Source organism: Schistocerca americana, chromosome 5 (assembly GCF_021461395.2).
Source record: "Schistocerca americana isolate TAMUIC-IGC-003095 chromosome 5, iqSchAmer2.1, whole genome shotgun sequence".
In the NCBI taxonomy this organism is placed as follows: Eukaryota; Metazoa; Arthropoda; class Insecta; order Orthoptera; family Acrididae; genus Schistocerca; species Schistocerca americana.
In genome coordinates, this window is record NC_060123.1 from 415,341,837 (window position 1) to 415,366,978 (window position 25,142).

The 25,142-nt window shown below is 41.6% G+C and overlaps 1 protein-coding gene across 1 annotated transcript in view; it reads left to right on the forward strand.

Annotated features, from left to right (window-relative positions):
* The window catches only part of LOC124616408 (neuronal acetylcholine receptor subunit alpha-7-like), a 330,693-nt gene that overhangs the window by 97,533 nt on the left and 208,018 nt on the right, over positions 1-25,142 (forward strand). Inside the window, exon 4 of the mRNA XM_047144712.1 lies at positions 4,399-4,579. Within this exon, the coding sequence (XP_047000668.1) occupies positions 4,399-4,579 (181 nt within the window). The remainder of the gene's footprint in view (positions 1-4,398; positions 4,580-25,142) is intronic.

Below are 25,142 nucleotides of genomic sequence, written 5' to 3' on the forward strand. Positions count from 1 at the left end.
ACAGCCAGTTTTTTGATATCCAGTAACTTGTGGCTTCAGGCTGCTGTGCATATGAGACAATAATATATCTGCGCGTTGTGTGTTGCTCCCATGTGGTTGCAGCTGGCTCTGACTTGATCAGGCATTTAACACCAATGACTGTAATTGGCGTGAAAACCTCAGTAATGTTCTAATAAACGTAGAAGCATATCACATCAAGTATCATAACACAAATTCAACAGTAGGAGTATATCAAAATCTCATCTCTTCTGGCACCCTGGTTTGACCTGGGCTTGTCTTTTCTTTTCATTGGCCTGGTTGAGTTCCACCAATGAAATTTTTAGAAACTTGTTTTGTTCTTCAGAAATATTTGTATAATATTTCCCAGAACATGCAAACTCTTTGTCCTGTCTGATCATGAAAGATCCCTTTAGTCAGAACCCAGTCCCACTCATCGTGCGTTATCAAGCTGACGTGCAGACCAAATAACGGAGAGGTCCCTTCTGAATTATAATAGCATTCTCGAGTTTTACTTAGGGCAACATTGTCCAGCGAGATCCATTCATCCCTTGTCTTCGAACTTCACCATAAACAAAAACAATACAAATCCTCCTTTTACTTTTCGTTCGAGCATTTTCTCACGTTATCAAGCTTTTTAGAATTTTGGAGTTTCACTTTCCTCAACCATTTACGCCTATTGGGTAAAAGTCTACGATCTTCACATTCTTGTTAAAGGCGTTATCCTGCTCTCCCTAGGATGACAACATGATAAGCTGCTGTGTTTCCCACTTCCAACTTACTTCCATCCTAGTTTATTCGTCACTACTGATAATGCCTTCACTTCCCGTGAGACACTGGTTTTGTAAGTTTTCCCTCAAATTTCGAAGTTTCTTTGACTAATAACTGTACCCATGCATACAGTTCTCTGGTTTTACTGTCAGACCACAAACTGGGGCGATCAACAGCGTAGCCTGAGCATTATGTAAATCCAATCCCGTAGAATCTTCAATCAAACCATCGTCATTGTAGAATAAGTCCAACATAGGTTTAGCTTCCAATCTCTTTAGTGTCCATGACGAATATGAACAGTTGTGCAGATGCACTTCAACTGATACTGGAACAATGACGGCCATGCCAGACATACACAGCCTATTTATGCATAACATTCTGAGTCAATAGATGAGTTGTTCTGGCACACCTGTGACATAGAAATTGTGCCCATTTGCTTGATGTGGGTCACAGCCAAAAGTATTCTCCAAATGTAGCAAAGCAATATAAAACTCTCTAGATTTTTTTCTATGAGTTGATGCACAGCAAAGATGGTACGGCAGCATTACGTCCTTTAATGAAACCCCATTGGTTGTTAGGATGCTGGATTAGGCCGCTGCCATCTATATTTATAATCTCTCTATAAATTTCCTGATTCAGATTCCGAGATCATCAAATTAAAAAGAACACTGACAGTTTCCTGTCCCATTCTTGACCAATCTGGGTTATGTTGTCTCTAATTAGCTTGCCGTTGATGGGGGCACTAAACCCTATTCTTCCTTCTTTCTTGTACAAATCGATGTGAATTTTATACTAAATGAAACATCGAAACAAAAACACAAATGAAGTGACTTTAATTAGACACTAAAGGAGACACCAGCGCTCAAACAGCCAGTGAATCACTGCAACAACACCTTAAATGACAGCAAAAGTAATTACACAGCAGTAATAAAATAGTAAGCCATTCTTTTGTTGGTGGCGACATATACCAGATAACTGGACAACCTTATTTTCACTGGCAGCAGCACACACCGTTCCTGACAACCTGTTAACAATAACGTGATATACAATTCAGCCAGTACATTTGTAGGAAATGTGGATAGTCGTAGCGCCTTAATATGATCTTCCAGATGTCGCAACGCATCGCAAATAAATAAGCTAAATATAGCAACTTTTGTGACTGACAGTTGTATTAATAAAGGTTATGTTTATATTGTAACTCCTTGCTATCAGATCACTTTCAAATTCAATCAAGATTTTATTTATTTTTTCATTTTTATGCCTGTCAAGGCTAAACTAAAATGACCTCGAGGTAGAGCATCTGATCCGTTCTACATTTATACTCCGCAAGCCACCCAACGGTGTGTGGCGGAGGGCACTTTACGTGCCACTGTCATTACCTCCCTTTCCTGTTCCAGTCGCGTATGATATGTGTCCAATGCTGACGTCCCACTTGTGTATAATAATTCTAGGAAATCATTTGGTATCACTGCAAAGGGATTTATTGAAGAGGTACACCAATCTATCAGTTTTTCGCACTTTGTTTTTCCATTTACCGTTCTCGCATTTTTTTCCCACTGCACGTAAACAATCATTGTTCTTTTATCGACTACATTTTGTAAGCAACAGCTGTACGTAGCTGTTATTCTGCAGTCAATAGCCTTCTGTTCAACTTCCAAGCACTACACCACACTGTAGCACTGCAACGACTCACAGAGCAGATGTTCAGAATTCTTCTAACCACGGTTTTCAAACAGTATTCCGCTGCAGTTGCTTTTGCTTTCTTCTAACAAGTAAAACAGGTCTCTGTAAAAGATAGTAAATCAGCGTCAGAGAGAGCATTTAAATTTTTTGATAGTGCTCTGGGTTAATCATGCTGGAGTTCTCGGTACGTTATCGTCATTTCAAAAAGTGTGATTAATAGATCCGTCTTCTTGTATAGAAACAATGGGTCTCTCTTTTAACTCAAACAAATTTCACCACATTTATGACGTCATCAGCATATTTTTCTTTTTTAATTACACCTTGTATTTCCTGTGTATGATTATCCACTTCAGTCTGTCCTGACACTCAACACACCATGGTTACTGCAGCGAGACTCCTCCGAGTGATGCTCGATGCATGTTCGAGCACACTTCGTTGCAACTTCCACTCAAGGCATTTGCTTGGTTTCGCAGATGCCCAACAAAAGAAGCATTTTGGTGTCGTCCTGGTTGGCAGAAAATTTCAGTTTGTCCCGAGATACAAAACGGTTTGAATTTCGTCTTCCCCTCTTCCATGAACGCCTCTCCCACACCTTATCCTTCCTCATTGCACTACTTAATGTTTTTCCGTGAAGACCGGAGTAAATTTACTGTACAGACGTTGGCGGCACTGGTTCTAGCGGCTCGGAGCTGGCGGCGCTCCCTGCGTGTGGTGGGAAAGTCCCAGAAAAAATCTTTGTCAACCGACATTGTAAATTTCAGAAATCTAAACCCACAACGCCAGCTTTTACCATAAATTAACATTCAGTAAACCATACCCAATAATTCACCGCACACCAGCACTTCAGGGATGAAAGCACGTGAGTACTAAACTGATTCGCACGATCCTTGCTTCCAGTACAATTACAACAGTCAAATAAAATTATCGTATGCTTGAAACTCATGTGGCACTGTGATGTTATACAGAAATCATTCGGTCCAATAAAAAGAATTTACGCTGACTCTTTCTCTTTGTATGAAGAGAATAAACATTAACACCAAAAGACGCGTGTAGAATACAAGGGGTGCTCTGCTGTAACAAATCATGAACTGAGTCTAAAGTTTCACGCACATTGGCAGGAACACGAATCTGACCTTTGATGTTTCTTACAGATAATACTTGATTTTTTATTTGGCACCGTCTAAAACGTCATGTAAAGAGATGTAGATAGAAAACAACAGACAAATTACATACTCTTGTTAGAATTACAAACTCTTTGAAACTAAGAAAAGTATGAACTTCAAAGCTCTTGGGCCCTAGTCTTGCGAGCTCTCCAAATTGGCTGAGCTTTGATGTTCCTTTTACAACACTAATGGCGTCTCCTATGATCTATCTGCTGCTAACTGCAGTTGCAGTATAAATATATCCTGAGATATTAGCGACCTGCCAGTATTTTATTATAGGACTAGTTGTATTTGATAAGGTTAGCTTCACGCATGAGAGCTACCCTATGCATTTTTAAAATTAATTTCTAGAAACGAAACACAGTGCCTTTAACAACTATCTTATGGAACATTATGTTAAAAAATGTCGCATTAATGAGATTGGAAGGATGTTTTCAGATAATTTTTCTTCTTTTCTGCTTGCAATATTTCCTAAATATAAAAATTTATGAACAATTTTAACTTACACATGCCCTTTATTCCTGTTAAAAAAAGCAAATAAAAATATTTAAGTAATAAATGTGTTCTTTTAATACCCCTTCCCGAATTCCTGCATCCCTAAAAATACCGATTTAAAATTTCAAAACTCAAGTAGGTCCTTTAAACGCCTGGAACCTAAAGTGACGAGACTAAGCAGAACTAAATACTGTTAAAGTAATACTACTATTCAGTTGCCTTTGTATACACACACGATAGTGTTGATATGATACACACAGTAAATATTTTCCAACTTTTCCACCACAAGTGCTGATGAGGGTTTCGACGGGACCTACCACACCAACGTTGTGGTCAGACATAACGGTAGCTGCTTGTACGTTCCACCGGGCATCTTCAAGAGCACATGCAAGATAGACATTACGTGGTTCCCCTTTGATGACCAACATTGTGACATGAAGTTCGGTAGCTGGACCTATGATGGCAATCAGGTAGTACACAGTGGCTGCACAACATGCGATGATGGCTCACCAGGCAATCTAGTCTCCGCGTCCCTGGTGCACTAGAGCTGCAACAGACAGTCCCTACCGCCTCAGTCAAGTACTCTTTTCTCAAAATTATGTACAAAAGTTTGACCAAAGCCGCGGCTTGAAAATGAAAGGAAAGAATTATGTCACTGTGAGAGTAACTCTTTTTTTTTCATAAGACACTGTGAATATTGCTCTAGATAACTAACTACGAATCATCTAATAATGTTACCGAAAATAATTGTATTCTTTTTGTTGGGACTTATTTTCCTTATTGTCTGCTTCAAGAAGCCTTAAAGATCAATAAGAATTAGTGACTATACCGATTAAGGTTAAAAATGGATAACAAGTGCATAAAGCTGAAATGTCATCGAGGCTGAGAGAGACGAAGACTAGATTGCCTGGTTCGTCTAAATTAATGTCACCTGATGTAAACAGACTGCCTCCGAGAAAGCTTTATAAGTGTGTTTCAAAGCATTCGACAATGTCGTCACAGAAGTCTGTGATAGGATACTGATCATGTATAGAAGATACCGAATTTCAAAGTGAATTTGAGGTAGCACATTTCGAAAATGACAAACATGCAGGCAAATAAAATGTAAAGAAGCAAGTGTAAGGTAAGGAACACTAATCAGAAAAAAAATCTTGAGTAAATTGTCTTTTAAGTAGTGACTTCCTAATCGAATGCCTAAGCAATAGAGTAGATACACACGGCGCATTCTGAACAGTAGACAAGTATCCAGTTTAGTTGATTACTGCACGTTGTCATTGCGAAATTACGGGAAGCTGGCTCAGCCAAGTATTCGGGCCAGTCGAGAAACAGCACTGCAGTCCACGACGACAGTTGATGAGTAGATAAGAGGCACGGTGCATACGCCACGGCCGCTTCAGTGCCTGAATCTCATGCTTAATATCATGCAAAACGAGCCCCGTACGCCGACTGGCTTAGCTTACATAAATCGTTCAGTATGCGATCGGAGCAGAACGTAACCAACAGCACTGCTTCCGCTGACACGAGAGCTTAGCTTTGCAGGCAGTAGGTTCCAAGGCAGTGCACTATTCAGGTATATGTTCAGATCAGCTGGCCATCGTTCAGTTTCTGGCGCAATTGAACCATCAGGAGGGGAAACCGCGGTTTGCACCACCATTTTGCATGGAGCAAGAAAGCCCTGGAGGTCGCCTCTTAATCTGACTGGATCTTCGACAAAGCAGTGATGTAGGACCAATAGGAAAGTTACAGATTTTGTACGCTATTTCGGTCACCACAGCTGAATGACATCAAGAAAATCTTGAAGAGCAGAACATCTCATCATATAGAGTTGCTAGAGGGAGTTGAGTAGAGTACGTCACATAGTAATTTTTTAATTAATTATCTAATATTTCAATTCCTTTCACACAGGCGAAATAAGTAGTCATTGTGTTTTCTGGTAACTTAAACGGATATTGCGTACTGAATTCTTTCTTCACGTTGTAATATAGGGCAGTGGTTCTCAACCTATTGGGTAGTTACACACTGGGAAATAGGTAAAATGAAATGTTCTACGGGGAACAAACAAGAAGGGATATATTATAGATCAATTAGGTAAATCTGTCATCAGCTCGAAGCTTGTTCTGAACACAACTACACATCATCCTATCAGAGGAGGTGACTTTGCTGATTGCACTGCAGTGCCAGGGAAAATGTCGTCATTAAGTGACCGTAAAAAGATACAGAATTTCTATTTAGTGTGATGAATAGCAGCGCGATCTTAATTGCGGAGAAATGTAAGTTAATACAATGAGTGAAAAGAAAAGTACCGTAGTGTTCGAATAGAGTGTGGCGGGCTGCTTGACGCAGTCACTTCGATTAAACATCTAGACGTAACGTTGCAGAGAGACATGAAATGCAACGAGAGAGTACGCAAGGCTGGTTGTAGGGAAGGTAAAAGTTCGAGTTCGGGTTATTAGAAGAATTCTAGGATATACTAGACCACCTATAAGGCAGATCGCGTATAGAAGACATGTGCGGCCTGCCCTTGAATACTGCTCGGTTGTTTGGGAACTCCAAATCTCGGATTAAAGGAAGACGCCGAAGCAATTCAGAGGAGTGCTGCTGGATTTTTTACCGGTAGGTAGTGGCAACAAAACATCAATTCAAGTTGGTGTGTAGAATGTGTGAGTCTGAAGACATACCATCTGACTTTCTGAAAAATATCATCTACAATACCGAAGACTGCAAGAGCTGACAAGTGCGAGAATTATCGCACAATCAGCTTAACCTTTCACGCATCCAAGTTGCTAACGAGAAAAATATACAGATGAACGGAAAAGAAAATTGAGGATGTGTTATATGACGATCAGTTTGGTTTCAGGGAAGGTAAAGGCACCAGAGAGGCAATCCTGACCTTGCTGTTGATATCGGAAGCAAGTCTAAAGAAAAATCAAGACACGTTCATAGGATCTGTCGACCTGGAAAAAGCACTCGACAATATAAAATGGTTGGAGCTATTCGAAATTCGGAGAAAAATAGGGGTAAGCTATAGGGAGAGACGGGTAATACACAGTATGTACAAGTGTCAAGAGGGAATAGTAAGTGTGGACGACCAAGAACGAAGTGCTCAGATTAAATAATGTGTAAATAACGGATGTAGTGTTTCGCCCCTACTGCTCGATCTGCACATCGAAGAAGCAATGATGAAAATAAAAGAAAGGTTCAGAAGTGGAATTAAAATTCAAGGTGGAAGGGTAGCAATGATAAGAATTGCTGATGACATTGCTATCCTCAGTGAAAGTGAAGAAGAATTACATGATCTGCTGAATGGAATGAACGGTCTAATGAGTGCAGAATATGGATTGAGAGTCAATCGAAGAGAGCCGAAAGGAATGAGAAGTAGCAGAAATGAGGGCAGCAAGAAACTTAACAACGGGACTGACAGTCACGAAGTAGATGTAGTTAAGAAATTCTGCTACCTAGGTAGCAAAATATCCAATGACGGACGGAGCAAGGAGGACACCAAAAGCAGACTAGTACCGGGAAAAGGGTATTCCTGACCATTAGAAGTCTACTAGTAATCAACAAACGCCTTAATTTGAGGAAGAAATTTCTGAGAACGTACGATTGAAGCCGAGCTTGTGTGGTAGTGAAACATGGACTATGGGAAAACGGGAAAAGAAGAAAATTGAAGGATTTGAGATGTGATGCTACCGATGAATGTTGAAAATTAAGTGGACTGATAAGGTAAGGAATGAGGGGGTTCAGCGCAGAATCGGAGATGTAAGGAGTATGTGGAAAACACTGACAAGGAGAAACGACAGGAAGACAGGAATTCTGTCAAAACATGAGGGAATGCGTTCCATGGTACTATTGGGAACTGTAGAAAGCAAAAAAGGAGAGGAAGACAGAGATTGGAATACATTCAGTAAAAAATTGAGGGCGTAGGTTGCAAGTGCTACTCTAAAATGAAGAGGTTGGCAGGCCGCATCAAAGCGATCAAAAGACTGATGACTAAAAACAAATAAATGTGCTTAGTGGGAATCTGGCATGCGTGATAGACTGAAGAACGATTAATACTGCCACCAAATTACATCTCGCGTAATGGCCCTGAAGACAGGATAAGAGAAATCAGGGCTCTTACGGATGCTCATAAACAGCAGTTTTTGACTACCTCCATACGAAAGGACGGTGGAAGATTATAGTTTCGCGTCCCATCGATAGTGCAGTCACTAGAGACGGAACACAAGCTAGATTACGAAATGGTGAGGAATGACAGTGTCTTTTTCAAAGGAACCATCAAGGCAATTGCTTTGGAGCGAAAAATCACGAAAAATCTAAAAATAGATGGCCAGACGGGCATCTGAAGCGTCGTACTCCAGAATGCGAGTAAAGCCTGCTAACCACCGCACAGCCTCGCTCGGTCGCTCGAGTTACGAGTCGAACATGAAAGGGAGGTGACTAGCAATGGTACAAGGTGCCTTCCGCCATGCACATGATGGTGGCTTGCGGAGTGCGTAGTATATATAGTACAGATGTAGATGCCGTTGCCTTCCACTTGACCAGTCATAGAGTGCCTCCAAACAAAGATACAATTTGGCTTGTTTCACATAACAAACATTGCTAGAGGCAAAAGAAATAATAAGTGACGATAACAATCCGAGGGTTGACCGGATATCGAAAGCGAGACATGGGTCACGGCAAATTAGTAAACGAAACGATTTGAAACAGTCATATCTACTATTGCTGTATCGATGCAGAAACGAGTATCTGGCTGTGATGCGATGAAAAGGAAGGCAGAACTGTTGAAACGAGTCAATGAACAACGTTATTCGAAGTTTGCGTATAGTCAGGGAACATATTACAATGGGCAGTTGCTTGGCTCAGAGTGTTCTGTGGTTCGAAACAGCTACTAGTTCGCTTGTTTCTTAATGTTTTACCAGCCAGTTGTTACTTCGACGAACGAGCGAAAATGGTGAACGATTTTTTTCTTTTTTCGTTTTTTTTTTCCAAACCAGCGTGCCGCGTTGATTTCTTTCATGAAATAAGCATGCTTCATTTCGGATGGTCTCGAAATATAGGGAATATTTTAACAAAACAAGTTACTGTTGTTCGTTTTCTTGGCAAATTTGGCCTTTACCAACGAAGGCCTGTAGTTTAAGACGTTTCACTGTTCCAAGAACTGACAATGATACTTCACACGAGCAACAAAAGTTACTCTCACAAGTGTAATAAGCCAGCCCTTGCCACTGACTGTTTTGCTGATTCAGATAAATCGACAAATAAATGTGTGGCTATTAAGACCATTTTCAATGAGTTAAAGAATATTTTCAGATCGTGAAATCTGAGACAAAGAGGAATTTCTTGAACTCTGTGATATCAACACACTGACAGTACGCTTTGATAAAACGGAAATGGCTAAGTCTCGGCAATAGATTGGATACATTGTTATTTGAAATAGCCTTAAAAGTAACGATACAATTCTCCATGACTTATTGATATTAAAGCATATTTTAGAACGATGTGAATTAACCAAAAGTAAAGAAAATATAAGAACAGAGTGTCAGACACAAGCAGTACCAACAGTCTCCGTGACTCATTACTTTTCAGTTTAATAAAACATCTACAAAACACTTTAAACAAAAAATTTTGCTGTAGGTATTTGTTGACATGTAAACTCGATGAAGGGTAATATTTACGAAAGGGTTGGGAACCACTGATTTTAGATCATGACTACTTGTTGTCGCAAACTTTAATTTTGCCATAAAAAAGTCTTATAACAATTTTTACTTACAAATGGTAGGTGAAATTTTAGATAATATCGAACATATGATCAGACACAAGCAACGCTATGGACGGAAAGTTGTCACATATTTGGCGGAAAAAATTGAAAGTAAGATTATAGAGATTCAGTCTGGTCATCGTAAAGAAAGTTCACTTAGAAATGACCGGAAATAGGTTGAAAAATTAGTTATTTTCACATTTCACATGTTTAGTAAAAATACTGAAATTGATGTTACAGACATTCTGTGTAGACCACTTGCTTAGATATGTCTGAAATAAATTGAAAACTTAAATTCATTGTATATAGTACAGTGGCTTAGCCTGCGAGAGGTCACAACTCAATCACCAATTACAGTATATTCCGCAACAAAGAAACGGAACGTTGTTTAGCAACATTGGTCTATATTTGGGGAATATTATAGTTTCCCCAATAATTTCTCGAATGTCATCGTTGAAACAGGCCTCCAACTGACGTTTTGGTAGACGTCGGGGATATCTGGTTTAGGTTAAGAGGCGGCAGCCAGTCAAACTACCGATATGGGCAGATCTGAGTTGCAGTTGACGCCAATGCATTTTCGTACTATCCCGGTAGTGGCATCTGAGCACAGCGATTGCAATTTACAGTGTTTCCACTCAAATCTCTTGACCGTGAAATGGTTTTCCAAAAGAGGAATATCTTTATTTCAGAAATGAAAGTGAAGTCAACGTTCAACTAGTCCACGAGTTTCGAAAGCCTTGCTCATACCAGTAACACTGAAACATACAAAAAAACGCATTTTAAGTGATTCAGTGCACAGCAAATGTGGAGAACTTGAATTGCAAACGCTGACGCATGATTATCCATAACATTCAGACAATAGGTACTACTTAGGTAGAAAATACATTTATCCATTCTGCACGTAATAGCTCACTTTCTAAGGTTTAACATTTTTCTTTATAGTATTTCTTTCTATATCGTACTATTATTACAAACATTGGGTAGAATCTTATACATTAAATTATATGATTCCTCTGGCACTTACTCAATAGATCAACTAGTCTTAGACATAGTGCATGACTAATAATATGACGACCAATTAACCATTTACGTAATGTTCTCATTTTGCTTCCTCGCATGATTATAAATACACATTTTTCCGAGTTTCTAAATACTCATATTTCAGCGATAAGTTATTCTTACACGCATGCTGACGGTTGCTCACCCTCTAAACTGGATGACTGTACAATGAACACAGTCGAAAGTGTAGAGTAATAATTGTAGAGAACTAGAAACAACATTGTCTTTGAAATAGTGTGGTACTTTGTGTGTCCGTTGATAGTTTATATCTCTATGAACTCGACATAATGTAAAATGACTGTTAGGGTAACACTGTTGACAGTTATTCCTCAACGATCTCCTCAGTTGTAAAGCACTATGGGGTGCGTTATCCAATTGTCAAAATTATCCCCTAGACATACTCTGTATGGAGCTAAATTCACTTTTCTGTATTATATACCAATTTACGGGGAACCAAAATACATAAAAATTTATAACCAGTCACTTTTTTTATGACTCAACGACGCAGGTTGGAGTATTACGCATCAGTCATCTACTCACGTAATGCTAATGTATCATAATGCTTAATTTCATGTGCTCGATGTGGTGTGCAACCCTCTGACAATGTTTGTAGTGGTCGCTACAACCCAGAAAAACGTATACCCAAAAATCAACATTGATATTAAAATAAATTTGAATAGAATAGGCCTGATGATGGAAGTATAAGAGTCAGAAATGTGTCGTGGATTCGTAATTGAAGTTACTGGTTAAAGATTCCTGCGTATTCGAACAATATATATTACAGGCACGATTAGACCTAGCTTAACATGTTCATAACCAAAGTTTTCTTAACATTCAAGGAAAGAAAGGATAAATTTTGATGTCCAGTCAATACTGATGTCATTAGAGATGCAGAAATATATTTTTAGCTACTGTATGTGGGAAGGCTAGATTGGTGCCGAATTAAATTAACGGAATCATTTGAAATTTGTTTAGTCCAATATGTCATTCCGCTCTTATTACCATCAGACATATGTGGAGAATCATGGTAGTATAGTAACTTGTAGTTCATCTTCCTTCTAAATTTGAGTTCAGTATGTTAAAATACAGCTACAACAGAGGACCAAAACTGGAACCGCTACAGACGTAAATGAAGTTAGCTCGGCTGTTCCATGGTGTCACATCAAAGTAGCAGTAAAAATTCTGATGCAACCCAACTGCTTAACTACTGGTAACCAACACATATTCAGAAAGCAGTAAATACAGGAAAAGTACTGGCCCTTTAAGGGTCATTAAGAGCAGATTGTAGGTAAGTAAATACCACGTAAGTATCCTATCTTTACCCAAATAACACATACTTTCTTAAGGGCTAGTCTCTGCGTTACTTATCCACATACAGCTGCTGCAGTTACCATTAATAATTCGGCACAGTAACTTTGGAATACAAATGACTGTGCTTTAGGTTAGGCGAAACTCCGATATCCATAAAGAAAAACATGCAATCTCAGAATCCACTTATTAAAATGACTTAGAGATCAAATGTGAATGGCGATAATATTAAAATACTTTTCGTCAACTAACGAAATGATCGTAGTTAATTCCCGAAACTTACCATTCTCCAAGAAAGCAGGCCCCGTCAAATAATACGACTACGAGTTACTGAGAGTTGAAACCCGTGGTATAAAGGAAGTAAGTTTCTGATATTTAGTGAAATGTTTATCTGAAAGGCAGACTACATTCTCCAGGAGAACGATCGTTTGTATTAATTACTGGGTATAGAGAGATCCAAAATTAAATCGCCTGCATACTTGTATAGACATTAGTAACCGCCCTAGATGGTACCAGATTCAGATTCATACTCCTCATTCGCAGAGCAACTCAGAGGCACCGTACAATCCACAATACTCAAAAATCCCGATGTTCGGTAGTTTTCTGCGGTGGCTTTAATTTGTACAGAGTCGACTAGGAATACTTCGTACACGGTACCGCTGGTAATTTACCTGTACTGCTTCATATTTATCGCTAATCTCTCGTGTGAGACAGGCCCACTCAACTAGGAATGGGCGCAGGTGACATCGGGTTACAGAAAAATTTAAATAATGGGTACAGTGAATTACTGACCAATAGCCGAAACGTTCGTATGTTGCAGGTGCCTAGATCATATTCTAAGCTCCTACTTACGACGTTCCTGTAGGGGAAGGATCTTGTCTCAAAGAATCAGTGTGGTTACGGGAATCAGCACTCGCGCGAAAGACAAGTCACATGTTTCACCCATGGAATATACGCGCGAACAGGTGTGCTTCCTTGTCATAAATTTCTCAAAGGCTTCGAACACTATACCACATTATTGACTAATACTCACTGTAAGATCTTACGAAGCAGCTTCACAAATACTCCTATGCAACTGGCTCTAAGAATATTGGAGTAGAAGAAACGAGTATGCTTCACAAACAGCGAATGTTCAACAGAAATGAAAGTAACATTGATTGTACCCCCTAGAAAGTCTTATACACTTCCAATTTATAACTTGTTTATTATATACGTTTAGCAACACTGCCAGCTCTCTTGTCAGTGTATGATTATGAGAAATGACTAACAAAATAAACACCGTTTCCACTTGTTGTACTTAAAGTAGTGCTCTCTAAATGCTAAATAACACCTATCAGCAAGACAAAGAACCTGATAGAATCTGATTGTAAGATTACTGGTAAGCTTCTCGAGCTTGTTCCATAGTTTCAACACGTGGTGGTAATACTACAAAGTGATAGAAATGGAGCGAAAACGATAAACCAATAGTAGGGAAGGCCAATGGAAGACTTGTATTTGATGGGATAACACTGCAATTGAGTGTATCTATTAATAATCTCGTGCGGCCTGTTCTGTTGAAATCCAGCGTATGGAGTGCATAGGTCTGAATGTAACCAGAGAATGAATTCAAAGACGCACTGCTAGAACCATAGTGGGCCGTGAAACGCCATACATTAGTGTAGCATTATGGCACCTACGGAAGCATAAGGTCATTCTTGCCTCGCTGCACACAAGAACAGATGAGGATGGGAAGTGGCAAATAAAAGTATAATTCACCCTCCGCCCTGCAGTGTACAGTAGCCTGAGTATGTATCTACATGCAAATGTCATTGGTAATACTCTAGTGCACTTGAAGTATGAGAGACACGAATCTGATCCTTCACTAATCCATACTGTAAGTCCTACGCTCCTCTGAAGCCTCTTCGTCAACTTTAGGTTCTGTGAATAATTTGAAGTTTCTAATAATGAGAAATGAGAAGTAGCGATCTGTATGTACTTTAAGACATTTTTTAAAACCAAGATCGCTTTCAAAACTGTTCTTTATTGACACCGGTTTTGATGGGTAAGACTGTCATCTTCAGATCCTTAAAACTTTTTGGCTGTACGTCTTGTTCCATTGTGCATTCATTACTGATGTCAAGGCCTGACAAACCTTTGTGGAATGTGCAATACACTGTCCACTAAAGCCGGCCGGAGTGGCCATGCGGTTCTAGGCGCTACAGTCTGGAACCGAGTGACCGCTACGGTCGCAGGTTCGAATCCTGCCTCGGGCATGGATGTGTGTGATGTCCTTAGGTTAGTTAGGTTTAATTAGTTCTAAGTTCTAGGCGACCGATGACCTTAGAATTTAAGTCGCATAATGCTCAGAGCCATTTGAACCATTTGTCCACTAAATTTTTTAATGCGGTATGAGTAATGAACGCACAAAGAAACAAGACGTACAACCAAAAAAGTTTTTAAAGACCTGAGGATGAAAATCTTACCTGCCGAAACTGGTCAGTAAATAACAGTTTTCAACGCGATTTCGGCTATAAAAATTTATTCTGCGATTAGTACTTGCTAATGAAGCAAGGGTTGATATAAACATCACAGTGCTCTACTAGGCATGCTCCAATCAGAGGTGACATAACCTGGCCTACAATAACATCAGGATATCATATTTTCTTTTCTTTTAATATTCTACTTTAGAATGCTTCTAACTATTCTGTAGATTCATTTGTTTATTTTTTCTGTAATTCGGAATGTCCTTTAAGATATACAGTGATTGGCCATTCCCAATCTTATACAGGGTGATCCACTGATCGTGACAGAGCCAAATATCTCACGAAATAAGCGTCAAAGGAAAAAAAAACTACAAAGCCCGAAACTTGTCTAGCTTGAAGGGGGAAAGCAGATGGCGCTATGGTTGGCCCGCTAGATGACGCTGTCACAGGTCAAACGGACATCAACTGCGTTTTTTAAAATAGGATCCTCCATTTTTTATTAAATATTCGTGCAGTACGTAAAGAAATATGAATGTTATAGTTGGACCACTTTTTTCGCTTTGTGATAGGTGGCGCTGTAATAGTCACAAACATATCGCTCGCAATTTTAGACGAATAGTTGGTAACAGGTACGTTTTTTAAATTAAAATACAGAACGTAGGTACGTTTGAACATTTTATTTCGGTTGTTCCAATGTGATAAATGTACGTTTGCGAACTTATCGTTTCTCAGAACACATGCTGTTGCAGCGAGATTACCTGTAAATACCACATTAATACAATAAATGCTCAAAATGATGTCCGTCAACCTCAATGCATTTGGCAATACGTGTAACGACATTCCTCTCAAGAGCGAGTAGTTCGCCTTCCGTAATGTTCGCACATGTATTGACAATGCACTGACGCATGTTGTCAGGCGTTGCCGGTGGGTCACGACAGCAAATATCCTTAAACTTTCTCCACAGAAAGAAATTCGGGGACGTCAGATTCGGTGAACGTGCGGGCCATGGTATGGTGCTTCGACGACCAATCCACCTGTTATGAAATATGCTATTCAATACCGCTTCAACCGCACGCGAGCTATGTGCCGGACATCCATCATGTTGGAAGTACATCGCCATTCTGTCATGCAGTGAAACATATTGTAGTAACATCGGTAGAACACTAAGTAGGAAATCAGCACACATTGCACCATTTAGATTGCCATCGATAAAATGGTGCCAATTATCCTTTCTCCCATAATGCCGCACCATACATTAACCCGCCAAGGTCGTGATATTCCACTTGTCGCAGCCATCGTGAATTTTCCATTGCCCAATAGTACATATTGTGCCGGTTTACGTTACCGCTGTTGGCGAATGTCGCTTCGTCGCTAAATAGAACGCGTGCAAAAAATCTGTCATCGTCCCGTAATTTCTCTTGTGGCCAGCGGCAGAACTGTACACGACGTTGAAAGTCGTCGCCATACAGTTCCTGGTGCATAGTATTATGGGACGCGTGCAATCGATGTTGATGTAGCATTCTCAACACCGACGTTTTTGAGGTTCCCGATTCTCGCGCAGTTTGTCTGCTACTGATGTGCGGATTAGCCACGACAGCAGCTAAAACACCTACTTGGGCATCATCATTTGTTGCAGGTCGTGATTGACGTTTCCCATGTTTCCTTAAATAACGTAACTATTCGGCGTACGGTCCGGACACTTGGATGATGTCGTCCAGGATACCGAGCAGCATACATAGCACACGTCCGTTGGGCATTTTGATCACAGTAGCCATACATTAACACGATATCGACCTTTTCCGCAATTGGTAAACGGTCCTTTTTAACACGGGTAAGGTATCACGAAGCAAATACCGTCCGCCTTGGCGGAATGTTACGTGATACCACCTACTTCTACGTTTGTGACTATTACAGCGCCATCTATCACAAAGCGAAAAAAGTGGTCCAACTGAAACATTCATATTTCTTTACGTACTACACGAATATGTAATAAAAAATGGGGGTTCCTATTTTAAAAAAACGCAGTTGGTATCCGTTTGACCTATGGCAGCGCCATCCAGCTGGCCGACCATAGCGCGATCTGGTTTCCCCCTTCAAGCTAGACGAGTTTCGTTCTTTGTAGTTTTTTCGTGAGATGTTTGGCCCGGTCATTAGCAATGGAGCACTCTTTATACAGTGTTTCAAAAGGAAGCAGATCCACGCTAAATGATAGTGTGATTCACTACGGGGGGAAAACTTCGTATAAACACACGCTGTAACTGCTCTCTTACTCTCGCGTTACAGCTATTTGCAACTGTCAGGAATGAGAAGGGTGGAAGTTGTTGCTGTAACGTAAGAAAATTTGTGCCGGACCCGGACTCGAGGTTCCCGGGTTCGATTCCCGGCGGGGTCAGGGATTTTCTCTGCCTCGTGATGGCTGGGTGTTGTGTGCTGTCCTTAGGTTAGTTAGTTTTAAGTAGTTCTAAGTTCTAGGGGACTGATGACCATAGATGTTAAGTCCCATACTGCTCAGAGCCATTTTGAACCCGGGACTCGAACTCGGATTTCTCGCTTATCGCGAGTGGTCGCCTTAACATTAGGCTGTCCACGCACGCCTCGCGGATCAACCAAAACTTCCGCTTGTCGCTTTGTCACCAAAAGGTAGTAAATCTTTACGTAACAAGCTGAAGCCAAGTTATCCGCATTCAGTTAATTTATTTCGAAGTGATTTTCGGACTACGGCCCATCGTCAACAATATCTGTTCATCCAGGCATGCAAGGAAATAAACTTCAGTAAATTTTCAAGTCATGCGTTGCTAATCGGAACTGAGTAAAACCGGCACTAGAGTTAGTTGATTGAATACTTATCCCTTACAAATGAACGGGATTGTGCTTGTTGACGCGAAAATAGCATGACCACTGAAGGAAGCCGGTCGTCAGGGCAGTCTGTCTCAAACGACAGGTGACACTGGCCGAAGTATCAGCGTTCATATACTATGCTTGTAAATTTGCACCATTAACATCGTTTAATTGAGCAGGAAGCACGGTACCAATTATGAAGACAAAAATAATTCTGTTGTGCTGTGTAGTATTTACAGATTGCAACTACTCTTATTTGGCCAAAGACTTCACCAGTCGGCACTCTAAGCTGTCGCCGGCATAGATTCACCAGAGACGTTATAATTAAAACTTGGGCAAACAACCGATATCAGCTTCAGTTTGCCATTTTTTATGAAATTTGTAGAAAGGTAAAGAAAATTAAATGCAGCAAGTGATGATCTGTTTATATACTACTAAGGAGACTGCATACACTACCCTTGTCCGTCCCCTCCTAGAATACTGCTGCGCAGTGTGATCGAAAAAGTTCAATGAAAGGCAGCACGTTTTGCATTATCGCGAAATATGGGAGAAAGTGTCACAGAAATTATGCAGGATTTAGGATGGACATCATTAAAAGAAAGGCGTTTTTCGTTGCGACGGAATCTTCTCACGAAATTCCAATCACCAGCTTTCTCCTCCGAATGCGAAAATACTTTGTTGACACCTGCCTGCATAGGGAGGAACGATCAACACGATAAAATAAGGGAAATCAGAACTCGTACGGAAAGATACAGGTGTCCATTCTTTGGGCGGGCTATACGAGATTGGAATAACAGAGAATTGTGAAGGTGTTTCGATGAACCCTCTGCCGAGCACTTAAATGTGATTTGCAGAGTATCCATGTACATGTAGATGTAGATACAGCATCTCGGAAACAGCTGGGGATAAAGCACACATTCGCATAATAGTTTCGGAATGGTAGATACTAACACATTTTAAATCATGTCTTTTTCCCCCTGAAGCACTCTTCATAAAATATCTGACCAAACAGAGAATGTCATTGATTGTTCATCATTTGTCAATGTTACTGTACCGAATATGTCCCTTAAATTTCTACCAGAATTTTTTTTACCCATCACCCTACACAGCCCATTCACATAAATAGGACCACCCCCTATGTTCAAAGTCAAAGTGCAATAACCATCCACAAACGGCAGATGGCAGCACTAGCGGTGGAGGTTATATAAAGTTTGTCAGGAGGCGCGAGAAAAATTCAAATGGTTCAAGTGGCTCTGAGCGCTATGGGTCATCAGTCCCCTAGAACTTAGAACTAGTTAAACCTAACTAACCTAAGGATATCACACACATCCATTCCCGAGGCAGGATTCGAACCTGCGACCGTAGCGGTGGCGCGGTTCCAGACTGTAGCGCCTAGAACCACTCGGCCACTCCGGCCGGCAAGGCGCGAGAAACAGTGCAGTCGTCGTGGTAATCCGCAAACGGAGTGAGTTATCTGACTTCCAAAACTGTCTGATCATTCCCTTTGGGCCAAGGGCGTGCCGACGTTGTTAAAGTATATAACACACGGCAAAATGGCCCTGTTCCAAACCGGAGACAAAGCAACCGTGGTGCACCACAGGCCATAAACGACAGTGGCGAACGACTGTTGCGACGATATGTACAGGCGAATATACGTGTATCTTTTGATCAACTGACCAAACAGATGAACCAAGCGGCTACCAGCAGTGTCTCCTCAACGACTGTTCAGCGAACGGAGCTGCGTGTGAGCCTCCGCGGTAGGTGCCTGTTTTATGGATCCATGCTGGCTGTTGTTCATCGGCGACGAATTTGAACGCCAGTATCGCAACTAGACGTCCCCTGAGAGGCGATAGTTTCCATTTCAGATGTAGCATGCTTTATGCTCCATTGGAAAGATGCCCGCTGTTGTGTACAGTGTGAAACATCCTGCAACCAGGAGATAGCGTTATGGTACGAGGAATATTTTTGTGGTATTCTCTTGGTGACCTCGTCATTCTGGAAGGCACACTGGATCAGCATAAGTATGTATATATCCTCGGTGACCGTGTCCACCTTCTACATGCAGTTTGTTTTCCCTTGACACTAAGGCACCTACCAGCAGCAGAATGCACGTGTCACACAGCACACAGCTCGTGGTTAGAAGAGCGTTACGAGAAGTCATCAGACTCACCGGATTTAAACCCAATCGAGAGTCTGTGGGTCCTCTTCGATCGGGCTCTTTGCGTCTGGGTTTCTCAAACGAGAAAAATAGCACAGCTGGCCACGGCAATTCAGTCGGCATGGCGCCATATCCCTTGCAGTACCCTCCACAACCCCTCCACAACACCTCTCGCGCTGCAAAAGGTAGTCATTCAGGCTTTTGACAGGTGACTGGGTAGTGTATTATTAGGCAACCTCCGTTATTATTAATACAGAACACAGAATTGTTTTAATTTCCTTCTCTCTATTTTGGTGGGCGAGCTACTCGCATTGCTGTCACTTCCGTCTTACACTAGCCTTAAAATTTCGGTTCACAAATAATTATGGAAATATTAGTAACTGTCTTGACATTATTAAGGTATCGTCAGAAGTGATGAGAAGAAAAAGTTGTATGTCTACCGATTTGGGGACGGTGAATAGCCTGTAATGTCACTTGGACGATAGTTACTCGGCGTGAAATTGAGTAAAGTGTATGCATAAAATACACTCGGCATAAACTAATAACAACTTTTGAAGAGTAAGGATGCTCATCTACCTACGATGTACTGTAGTGTACTGAGTTGCATGTCATTTTCGTGCTTTTTACTTCATGGTTCCAAGTGATCAACATACGTTGATGAACCGCAACATACTGACCACCTCCTCAATAGGGGGGTTGGGCCACCTTTGACAAACACTATATCAGCGGTTCTGTGTGGCATGAATCTTGTAAGTCCTTGATAGGCTTCCGGAGCTATGTGACACCATAAGTCTACGCATAAGACACACAATTTCCGTCAATAAGAAGCCTGACGCTTGTTGGCTGGGAGCTAGCGCCAGATAGCGTCTCTGATGAGTTCTGTCGAGTTCAGATCAGTCGAATTTAGTGTTCAACGGACAAAGTGAGTGCACTATAATGTCCTTCAAACCCCTGAAGTCCTATTCTGGCCAAACGACACCAGCAGCTATCCTGGTGGAAGATGGCCTCGCCATCAGACAAGACATCAAGAGTGGAGGTTCAAAAAATGGTTCAAATGGCTCTGAGCACTATGGGACTTAACATCTGTGGTCATCAGTCCCATAGAACTTAGAACTACTTAAACCTAACTAACCTAAGGACATCACACACATCCATGCCTGAGGCAGGATTCGAACCTGCGACCATAGCAGTCACGCGGTTCCGGACTGAGCGCCTAGAACCGAAGAGTGGAGGGATACAGGTGGTCCTCAGTAATGTTCACGTAGTCCGCCGCCACCATGGTGCCACTGATTACTACAACTGGTCCCAAAAAAGCTCGGGTGAATGTCCCCGCACAGCACTAGACTGTCCCCAACGGCCTTTATTCATGACGCAGTACATATTTCGAGCAGCAATTCGCTGGATGACCCCAGCAGCCTGATATTACAGAATACGTGACTCATCCGACCGAGTAATACGTTTCCAAAAATCCATGGCCCAGTCTCTATGACCCTGTGCGCACAGCAGTTGTAAATGAAGACGTCGTTGATCAACTTGTCCGCTGCGAAGACCTGTGTTCAAAAATGTGCGCTGAACGGTGAGCTTCGAAATACTAGTTCCTGCAGCAAAATTGCGCTCTGTCTTCATATCTCCCCCCCCTGCCTTACAGAGTGGTCAAAGCTCTAATTTCCGCGTTCTTCGATGAAACTCGGACGTGCAATACATTGTCGCTACTCATGGTTTCACTGTCCGAGCAGCTTTTCTGCTTCTGCGATACTCGTTCCAAAGCGCCGGTACACAACAGTCGCTTTATCTACATCTACATCTACCTGATTACTCTGCTATTGACAATAAAGTGCCTGGTAGGGGGTTAAATGAACCACCTTCAAGCTGTCTCTCTGCCGTTCCACACTCGAACGACACGCGGGAAAAACGAGCACTTAAATTTTTCTTTGCGAGCCCTGATTTCTCTTATTTTATCGTGATTATCATTTCTCCCTAAGTAGGTGCGTGCCAACAGAATGTCTTCGCAATCGGAGGAGAAAACTGGTGATTGAAATTTCATGAGAAGATACAGTCGCAACGAAAAACACATTTGTTTTAATGATTGCCGCTCCAGGTCACGTATCATGTCTGTGACACTATCTCCCCTATTTCGCGATAATACAAAACGAGCTGCCCTTCTTTGTACTTTTCCGATGTCATCCGTCAGTCCCACCTGATTCGGATCCCACACCGCACAGCAATACTCCAGAATATGGCGGACAAGCGTGGTGTAAGCAGTCTCTTTAGCAGACCTGTTGCATCTTCTAAGAGTTCTGCCAATGAATCGCAGTCTTTGGTTCGCTCTACCCACAATATTATCTATGTGATCGTTTCAATTTAGGTTATGGGTAATTGTAATCCCTAAGTATTTAGCCGAATTTACAGCCTTCAGATTTGTGTGACTTATCGCGTAATCGAAATTTAGCTGATTTCTTTTAGTACTCATGTCAATAACTTCACACTGTTACTTATTCAGGGTCAATTGCCACTTTTCGCACCATACAGATATCTTTTACCCAAATCATTTTGCAAGTCGTTTTGATCATCTGATGACTTTACAGGACGGTAAACGACAGCATCATCTGCAAACAGTCTAAGACGGTTACTCGGATTGTCTCCTATGTCGTTAATATAGATCAGGACCAATAGAGGGCCTATAACACTTCCTTGGGGAACGCCGGATATTACTTCTGTTTTACTCGATGACTTTCCGTCTATTACTACGAACTGAGACCTTTCTTTCAGGAAATCACGAATACAGTCGCACAACTGAGGCGGTACTCCGTAGGCACGCAGTTTGGTTAGAAGACGTTTGTGAGGAACGGTGTCGAAAGCCTTCTGGAAATCTAAAAATATGGGATCAATTTGACATCCCCTGCCGATAGCACTTATTACTTCATGAGTATAAAAAGCTAGTTGTGTTTCAGAAGAACGATATTTTCTGAATCCGTGCTCACTGTGTGTCAATAAATTGTTTTCTTCGAGGTACTTCATAATGTTCGAATATAGTGTATGTTCCAAAAAGCTACTGCAAATCGACGTTAGTGATATAGGCCTGTAATTCAGTGGATTACTCCTACTTCCCTTTTTGGGTACTGATGTGACTTCAGCAATTTTCCAGTCTTTGGGTACGGATCTTTCTGTGAGCGAGTGGTTGTATATAATTGCTAAATATGGAGCTATATTATCAGCACACTCTGAGAGGAACCTGACTGGTATACAATCTGGACCGGAGGCCTTGCCTTTATTAAGTGCTCTAAGCTGCTTTGTTGCACAGAGGATTTCTACTTCTATGTTTCTCATCTTGGCAGTTGTTCTTGATTGGAATTCGGGAATATTTTTTTCATCTTCTTTGGTGAAGGAGTTTCGAAAAACCGTGTTTAATAACTCTACTGTAGTGGCACTGTCATCAGTGACTTCACCGTTGTTATCGTGCAGTGAAGGTATTGATTGTCTTGCCACCGGTGCGCTGTATGTATGGCCAGAATCAGTATATTTCCCAAGTTGTGGCCCGTATGGTCCTTAGAATGTTTCCCCACTCGTCTCTGCTCCGTTTAAATGCTTTGCAAGCAGTGTCACGTACACGCAACACCACCAGACGGGTTGCCTTAATGTTTTGACGCATCAGTGTATGATGGTAGCTCCTCATATCTGGAAGTGTTTGATGTCTCAGAGGATTCTGTTTAACTATCATACTACTACATACCTATCACCTGTCTCGGTTGCCGCCCTATAAATATAACAGGAATCAAAAATAAAGTACGGCACCACGAATATAGCGTGCGCCACGTCAGAAGGTTTCCAAGTTCGTACTTGTTCTGCGCATCTCCCTCCATGTATCCCGGCAGCTCAAGAGACTGAATCTCCTTCCAGAAGCACCGCTGGACGGCGATAACTATTCACCTCCAGGCTGCACCATAGTAATACGTCAGCGGCAATATATTTCCATTCGTTGTTACCACAGCAACTATGTAACACAATATGGAATGTGTCTTCCGCTTTTCCTACAGTATTATCTGCTTACAGACAACTTGGCAACACTCAATATTCAGTTAACATCAGTGTTACATCAGTAATTCAGCATCAACATTTTGTGTGATGGGTAATGTTCCAAAGAAACTTAAGGTGCTCTTCCCGGTGACGCCGCAAAGAAAGTAAAGCCCAATTAGACAATGGAAACTATCAGTACCTTTTGAGAATATTTCTCGCGGAGAAAATCAGTGGTCCAGGTAGTATACTTTAAAAATGGACTAATAACAGTCTTGGCTGAGATAATATGTTTATTTGCAATGCTAACCGGTTTCGGTCAGAATGTGACCATCTTCAGACCATGTATACCATGATGGTAGGCGGTGGCAGTGAACGGAGTAAATGTCGCACGTTTATTAAAATGAACATCCGTAGGTTGGAACTTAAATAGTGGCAACACTGCTGTGGAGACCCTATGCAAAGGAATCTACTATTGTCGCTGATAGCACACGTTGTTGACATACCTACCTTACCTCCGAAAAAATGGACTCGCTTGTCCCACGTCACCGGCGTGCGCCCAATCAGGGAAACACAGTCACTTGTGAGCGAGCGGTCTAACATAACGGTGTCACTATGTTTTGAAACAGGAACAACGGAGTTGAATCAAGATTGAATGTGCCAGAGGTCGTACAGCACAACAGTGTCATCAAGGTCTTCAGAAGGCGTGCGATGAATCGGCATTGCCGTACAGAACAGTGGCACGTTGTGTAAAATCCTTCAACGAATGTCGGCAAACTGTGGCAGACATGCGTCGGGCAGGTCGTCCTAGCGTCTCTGAAGAAGTACATGCTGTTGCCGCGGTTGTGGACAGGGCCTCGCATCCTGAAGAAACGCCTGGGCATGCGAAAAATTTCATCACGATGGATTCCGCATGACTTGACGGAAGTGCAGAAATGGATGCGACATGACACTGCTCAGACGCACTTGGAGCGCTATGAGCGCGAAGGAGAGGCTTTCTTATGTCGTATTGTAACACTGGATGAGACATGGGCCACATCGTACGAGCTAAAACTGAAAAGCCAATCCAACGAATGGCTTCATTATGGGTCGCCGTGAAAGTCGAAAGTGCGTCAGAGCCCCAGTATGGTGAAAGTTATGGTTATTCTCATGTACGACTGTGATGGTGTTACCCTAACGCATTACGTTCCTCCAAGGCAGACCGTCAATGCACGGTATTACTGTTGGTTTTTGTAGCACCACCTGCGACCAGCTTTGCGAAAGAAGCGGCAACACTTTCTGCGCAACCCACCCATCATTTCGCACGAATGCGCGGGCGCATACAGCGCAAGCTGTGGCTGCTCTCTTCAGTCGATGGGACTGGGAGGTACTGTACCATCCACCATACTGCCCGGACTTAAGTCCTTGTGACTTTGGTTTTATTCCGAAGATGAAGGAAC